General features: G+C 29.0%; 1 protein-coding gene across 2 annotated transcripts; it reads left to right on the top strand.

Annotated features, from left to right (window-relative positions):
• The first annotated feature begins 463 nt into the window (after positions 1 to 463).
• Positions 464 to 7,597, top strand: LOC108908851 (ras-related protein Rab-8A). 2 transcript variants are annotated; one of them, XM_018713001.1, is made up of 5 exons: positions 464 to 680; positions 1,420 to 1,480; positions 3,528 to 3,873; positions 4,171 to 4,173; positions 6,683 to 7,597. In XM_018713001.1, exons 1-5 carry the CDS (start codon positions 557 to 559, stop codon positions 6,776 to 6,778), a joined length of 630 nt encoding a protein of 209 aa, XP_018568517.1. In that variant the 5' UTR covers positions 464 to 556; the 3' UTR covers positions 6,779 to 7,597. The 2 variants fall into 2 exon arrangements, with proteins under 2 accessions (XP_018568517.1, XP_018568518.1); XM_018713002.1 differs by lacking the exon at positions 4,171 to 4,173.
• The last annotated feature ends 365 nt before the right edge of the window (positions 7,598 to 7,962 follow it).

The raw sequence follows: 7,962 nt of genomic DNA, 5'->3' as shown, positions 1-7,962 counted from the left end.
ATCATAAATTATTTAGTTAAAACAACATAATCAATGATTACAAGAATATAAATGAGCAGTTACAATTAAAATGCCCTATAGCTAAATAACCTTTATTAATTATATACATGGTAAAGGTAATAGTCATATTATGTGCTTGATTGATTAACATCCCTGATTGTTATACAATCATATATACATATTTTAAACAAAGGCTTCTAGGGTTTTTTACTTTTTGTAAATATCACTCATTGAATTCGTTAGTAACTGTCAGTTATACTGTTATTTATTTTAAGAGATAGAACAGGTTTGAAATTCGACTATCTTTCTTTAATTCATTTTCTATAGACTATTACAAAAGTTTCTTGAACTCATCTACCCAATACGCGAATGAGGAGAAAGAAAACCCATTGTAAATTTTTTTCAAGTTTCTACAACGTGAAGTTACATTCACTTCAGTTCGGATCGTTGAGTTCATTGACGTAAACTCAACGAGGAAAGACGGAAAGAGAGAAGTTCGTGGATCTGTAAAGTATTAAATAGTGGCCGGGCAAAGAGAAGTGTTTTGTGGCAAATCATGGCAAAAACATACGATTATTTATTTAAGTTGTTACTTATTGGTGATTCTGGAGTAGGAAAAACATGTGTATTATTTCGTTTTTCTGAAGATGCTTTCAATACAACATTTATTTCGACTATAGGTGAGTCAGATAGTATTTTGATAATCCTACCAACCTGTAGACCTTCGAGCTTAGGATAACGAAGGTTATTTATTTGTTAACCTGAGGCTGCTGATGAAAAATAAGAAAGGATGTTGATGTCAAAGGAAACCCATATAATACCTACTGTCATGTTAGGTTAGGTCATATAAGTACTCTAACCACACCTAATAAACGTCTAGCTTTCAAAATTAAACATTAATTATGTTATTTTTTTAATATAGTGAACTGTAATTTAAAACTATTATCTACTTTTATTTCACAGAAATTATTCAAAAGATTGGATGACTAATAACATTTTTTTTAATTGGATGATCTAAACAATAATTAATAGTCTTAAATTCCATATACAGACATTGACTACTATGGTAAATTATTTATTATTAAGTAATTTCGTTAGAAATAAAAACGACAGTAAAAGTGGAATACTTGTAACAGATTTAAATGTGAAATTTTTTATACTTCTGCTTGAATAATCTTCATTTGAACTTTATAAATATTTGTATATTTTACTGAAATGCATTTTATGTTTATGTAAAGTTTATAATGTGGAATTTGATAACTGTTTTTGACTACCTGGAAATATGAACTTTTTCTTTTTGTTAATTCAAACAAATTTGAAATTTTTATTTTCCATTATTTTAATAGCCTTTTATTTTGTGTTTAGTAACAATAACTTTTATTTTTTGGTTATATTCCAGTGATTTTTTTTATATTTCAGGTATTGACTTTAAAATAAGGACGATAGACCTTGATGGTAAAAAAATTAAACTTCAAATATGGTGAGTCCTTATTTGAAAAATATTTAGTATAAATGTATTCAAAAGAATTCTATATGGTACTACAATATTTTATTAGTAAAAGTAGTATCAATGTCAATAGTGGGGCTTCACTTGATATTGAGTGTGTTTCCACCTCATATACAGACTGTTACAAATTCATTTCTCACTACAGGGATCTCGGAAACAGTAAGAGATATGAAGTATCTTAAATGGGACAAAGTTGCATATTCAGGGGGACAGCATTATGCCTTTAAAAATCAAACTAACATGAATAGATTTTGAAATATTTGAAAGAAAAACGTTTTTATTTAATTTCAGCCTTGTTTGAGGTGATATTGACAAACGTAGAACACTTTCTCATGGCAACTTTTTGCCCTCTATCGAATGACAATTAATTTTATATGTAACGTTTCATCTCTTCAGGACTATCATCAACTTCATTCTTTTAAATATGACCCTGGAAATAAGCCTTTATGACCCTCAATACTGTACTGCTTCAGCCTGAACCATATTCAGACGTTTTGTCTCGAAAAATTCATCTTCATTCGTTCCAAAATCTATTTTTTTTATGTTTCTATTTTTATTGAATTATCGTACACTCTAAGTGTCGTTAGACTCTGTGAAATCCACCTAGTTATTTAAACTATTACCATCACACGTTACAATAAAACATTAGTTTTAATTTCGTGATCATAGTTATTTCTAGGTTTCTCGAGTACTCAAAATTCAAACAAATTTTGATCTATTTTTTTCAGAATATGCATACAATTACACCTGATATGTCTTTTACGGTTACAGGTTTAATTAATTCCGATCATATACTTATCTTCATCTTCAACATTTGCCTAAATGGAAATGTTTACTGCAATTTTTTAAAGTATAATAAATTCATTTGGAGTTTTGATTGTTCATGTGCATTTTTTAAAATTAATTTGTCATAATTAAATTGAAATTGTAATGTTTTAATTTGACGCAACAACTTATTGAATTTGATGAAGATTAAAACTCTAATAATGTTTTATTGTAATCTGTGATGGTAACATGTAGTTTAAATAACTAGGTGGTCTAACGACACTTAGAGTGTATGATAATTCAATAAACATAGAAATCTTAATAAAAAATTTAGATAAAGGAACGAATACTTTGAAGATGAATTTTTCAAGACAAAATGTTTGAATCTGGCTCGGGCTGAGGCAGTACAGTATAGGGGGTCATGAAGACTTGCAAAAAATGTAATAAAATTTCCAGGGTTATATTTAAAAAAACGAAGTTGATGATGGATCTGGAGAGACGAAACGTTGAATATAAAGACTGATTATGCCATTCGATAGAGGGTAAAAAGTTGCAATGAGAAAGTGTTCTTCTTTTTTCAATATCACCTCAAACAAGGCTGAAATGAAACAAGAACGGATTTGCAAAATTTCGTTTATTTCAAATATTTTGAAAACTAATCATGTTAGCCTTGATTTTTTGGTCCCCTGATTATGCAACTTTGCCCCCATTTAAGCTATTTCATATCTCTTGCCGTTTCTAAGATCCCTGTAGTGAGAAGCGAATTTATAACAGCCTGTATATGAGTATTTAGTTTTACTCCTTTACTTTACTTTTACTTTAAAAGTTATGGGTATTTTTATTAAGACATTAAAAATGATAGTTTAAATTTCAAGGGATCATTAAACACTGAAGTGCAGTTATGTTCAACAAACTATGTTCTGCTCTAATTTAAAATTAGTAGATATTCTGTATAGTGGTTATTGATTTAATGTTTTGTTGAAGTATTTATTTAATATGATATAATTTTTAAAAACATTTCTTTTGGAAATGCATATTTAAATTGTGTTGCCTTGTTATAGCTTTTTTGTGATTTCTAATTAAGTTTTTAATACAATTTTTAAATTATTTAATTATTCATTCCCTAATATTAAATTTTGGTGCTCTATATTTCATTGTTGTAAATTACTATTTTTTTAAAAACCTATACCTTATATTATTAATAAACATATTTTTTTAATTTTTCATGTATTAAACTACTTTTTCTTTAATTTAGGGATACAGCTGGACAGGAGAGATTTAGGACTATTACGACGGCATACTATAGAGGTGCAATGGGTATTATGTTAGTTTATGACATTACCAATGAAAAAAGTTTTGAAAATATAAAGAATTGGATAAGAAACATTGAGGAAAATGCCTCTGCGGATGTGGAGAAAATGTTACTGGGCAACAAATGTGAACTTGAAGAAAAACGACAGGTGTCTAAGGAGAGAGGTGAACAGCTTGCTATCGAATATGGTATTAAATTTATAGAAACTAGTGCTAAAGCCAGTATTCGCGTAGAGGAAGCATTTTTCACCTTAGCTAGAGATATTAAAGCGAAGATGGAAAAGAAATTGGTATGTTTGGTTTTATCATTCATAGTTATTGGTTTAAGTTGTAGCAGTAATCTCTTTATTAATACAAATATTTTGTATAAATTAACTTTCCTTGAACAAAATAATATTGTTCCAATAATACACTTGAGTAATTACAATTTAATATGTTTTTAATTAAAGGAAATGATCAGTTATCTCTAAAAAAAACTATTGTTCTTTGCCTCAATACTTGTATTAATAAACATTATTAATACATTTTTAGTATTATGTATATACTAATCTTCTGTATTTGTTCTTGCTCTCCATGTACTTTGGCAGAAGGTAAATACTCTTTATTGTAGGCATGCGCAATTCTTAATAATGCTTCGAGTTTGATGATTTTCATGACTTAAATTAATTTTTTGGGTGGATGTACATGATGCATGTTATAGGTCTTATTTTATCTGCTTTTGTCTATACAGGAAAACGCTAGCAACATTATCAAATATTTTGATAAGGGGTATATTTACAGAATATTGAAATGTAGTTATAAAATTGATATTCAATACATTTGGTTAGATTAATAATAATAAAAAGAAAATTGGAAATATATAGGTAGCTTTCTTCGTTAATAATTGATAATTTAAAAAAAGTAAATTTTTCTTTAGCATTGTCTATTTCGTTGTAAATCATATTTAAAATTGTGTCAAATGTAAGTGTTTCTTCAAAATTCTAATATAAACGAATGCTTTATTTGGCAAAATAATTTTACTTACTAAAATTTTACTGCAGCTTTCACTGAACACTAAATTGCAAAATTTTCATCAGTTTTACTGTAAATAGCTGTATAAAAAAATTGCTAACAAAATGCTTTCTTTTAAATACATATATCTTAGGACATGAGAAATCTTAAAAAAATATGGTAGTTCTTTTCATTTTTAAATATAAAAACTATAGTACATATAAAAAAGTTGTCAATGTACCTATTCTAAATTTATTCTCGTTAATTTTATGTTTGGATCGGATCAGAATATTTCAAATTGCATTTTAAAATAAGTTGGCCGGGTCCTACTAATATTATCGATGTACCTTTTTTGTAGTCAACAGTGCCGTTTTACAGAGCCTCATCCTATTATTTAGACTATACAGGGGACCAGAAGCACTTTAGCCAATACGTCAGAAATCGCACTTAAGCTGCTTAGAAAGAAATGCTTTTCAGTTTTTTTTTTAATGACAAATAAAATAATTCAATATAACATACTTTTGGGTTATTACAATGTGTCAAAAATAGTGTTTTTCTCATCCAAATGAATTTAAAAAAAAATTACACATTCACTGTTTGATCTTGAGGTTCACATTTTTGAGTTATAGTTAGTTAAAAAAAAGAATCATATTCATGAGAATACAGGAATCTTTAAAAGTGTAAGAGGACATGTAAGTTGTATCAAAAAGTGTGTAGTGTTACAGAGATGCCATTTTGGACACACTTTGTAAAATCGTTAAATAAATTCTAGGTATATTAATCTAAACATATAAAGTTACAAAAAAAAGTCAAAAGATAAAATTTACATTTCAAAAATGACAACAAAAAGCGTTTCTTATATATTATATCTTATTTTTGATGTGAAACGTAATCAACATGCACACTTTTTCTACGTTGAAAGCCATTTTATTTATGTATTGCATATACAGGGTGTCCCAGAATATGTGGGCAATCTCTCGGATCTATACAGGGGACCTTAAAATAACATGACAAGTCCCCATAAAAATTTATGGAGAGACAGGCCCCTAAAGGACCCCTGAAAATCAATTTTTTTTTGATAACTTTTAAAATACTTTGTATAATTTAATTATTTTTTAATATGATGGACAGCATATAAGACTCCTTAAAAATGGACTCATGAAAACAATTTGGCTTGTTTGATTTGCCAGGTGTAGCACAATAATATCATTTTTTTTTACACCATTACAATAAAAGCACAAAAATAATATTTTTAGATAGCTTGAACCTTAAACTGAAAAACTCTTAAACCTTAAACTCTTGGTTGATATTGTTAAAATGAACTGTTTTCGAGAAAAAACTATTTTTGGTTAAGATGATTTTTATTACATCCTTCAGGAGCGTCCTTTAGCAGGGTCCATAGTTCAAAATTAATATAGAATTCCCTGACTTTTCCAGGTTTTCCCTTACTCATAAAAGAAAATTCAAGTCACTTGGTTATATTTACACACTAATTGGTGTTTATGCATTACACTTTTTCTAGACTGGACTCCGTAATCTTTTTTATACCCAATGAACTTGTTATAAAAGTTTCAAAATCGCAAATAGTTTTCTCTTTCAAGAATCCAGAGCCGGTTTTCACAAAATTTCCATTTGCAAACATCAAATTCCCCGACTTTCGTGAATACTTTTAAAATTCCCTGACTATTCCATGTTTTTTATGAAAAATAATGAATTCCCTGACTTTTCCCGGTATTCCCGGTTTTCCAGGTCACTACGAACCCTGTTTAGGGGCTTGTATCTCTTTTGGGAGGGCCTCTAAGGAAAATTTTTATAGGAACTTGTCATGTTATTTTAACGTCCCCTGTATAAATCCGACAGATTGCCCACATATTCTGGGACAAATTTCTTAATCTCCATTAGAAAATATTTGGATTGAAATGTACCATTTTGTTTTTTGAAAATTTCAACGTCCATTATCTCAAAAACAAACCGTTGAAGGGCAAGCTTTTATATAAATAGAAAGAATATTCTTAAATTTGGTTGAGGAAGACATTCCTTCATTTTTGACATGATGTAGTGCCACACTCTGCAGAATAGCTAGTCATTAACCTTTCTTGCAAAATATAGGAAGCAAGTAATCCGCCCAAAGGTGGGCACCAGCTGCGAGCTTCAGAGCCACAGAAGAAACCCACCAGTTGGTTATCCAGATGCACTATACTCTGACCAATTGCTGCCGTAGTCTAACAACCACCCTTACAGATATTCACATCACTCCAAACGAGTTTTCTTTTTTAGAAAAACCGCTGTCGTGATTGCAACGTTGGGTTGTTGAAAAAAACTATTGTGATGTGAATGAACCATCGATTTCTTTTGACATGCCCTTTTATAGGTTGTAATTTTTTAAAGGAGCAGCGAGAAACACTTGTCGACTGTAGAATTTCAATCATATCAGTTGATATTTATTACAGTTATTTATTGTTAATTTTTCTATGGTTTAATGTTAGTTAAAAAAAAAATGTAAAAGGGCGCGTCATTTTATTTGATAATACTTATGTGATTAAGGGTAATTAAATTTGTTTACCGATGTATTTATAGGTATATTTATATGTGTGCACATTTTTATAGACTTGTACTGATTAATAGAGATTATTATTTAAATCCAATTACATTGGGCTAAATTTTTAAAGACATGTTTAGTAAATTTTTTGACCAAAACATTTTTTTAATTTGTTTTTGTAAATAAAATACCATTACCGACACATCTTCAACATTGATCGGTTAAACTTTGTAACAACTGTCAATAAGTTTTTATTTTGGTTGTTAGGGCACTAATTAGAAACACCGGCATACCTGATTAATAATCCCATTAATAATTAAAGTAATACATATTTTATTTTGGTTTCGTTTATATGAAAATTTCTGAGATATAGATTTTATACATTTATATATTTACATGAACACGACACAAACTGATTAAAATTTTATTGCCCTTCTAGTTTATAGTTTCACGCTATGTGTAAATAAATTTATGGAAATTTTATACATGTTTGTTTTAATGTTCTCAGTTAACTCGTCAAATTGCTTGAATATATTTTAGTGTTCTAAACAGACCCGTAGAAATTATGGACGATAAATAGTGAATCTGGATATGATGGTACGTACGATAAAATTATAGAAAATGTCCAAATTTTTGGCCAAGGACGGATCCAGACAAAAAATTTTTAATCTTCATTTGCATTGAGGGTTGCTTTCATTGTGCAGCAAATAAAACGCTGTCTCAGCAGTAAAAATAAAGTATTTTTGTTGAAAACTAAGTTTGTGAAAAAGACATGTCGGGGCGAGCGTTCGCTGGAGAGTTCCCGTGTGTGGAATCGGTTGTAGGTATATGAGTAAGCATCTAGTCGCTG

This window comes from Anoplophora glabripennis, unplaced genomic scaffold (assembly GCF_000390285.2).
Source record: "Anoplophora glabripennis isolate ALB-LARVAE unplaced genomic scaffold, Agla_2.0 scaffold81, whole genome shotgun sequence".
In the NCBI taxonomy this organism is placed as follows: Eukaryota; Metazoa; Arthropoda; class Insecta; order Coleoptera; family Cerambycidae; genus Anoplophora; species Anoplophora glabripennis.
The sequence above is the reverse complement of the archived record's forward strand: the minus strand, read 5'-3'. Positions and strand labels throughout refer to the sequence as shown.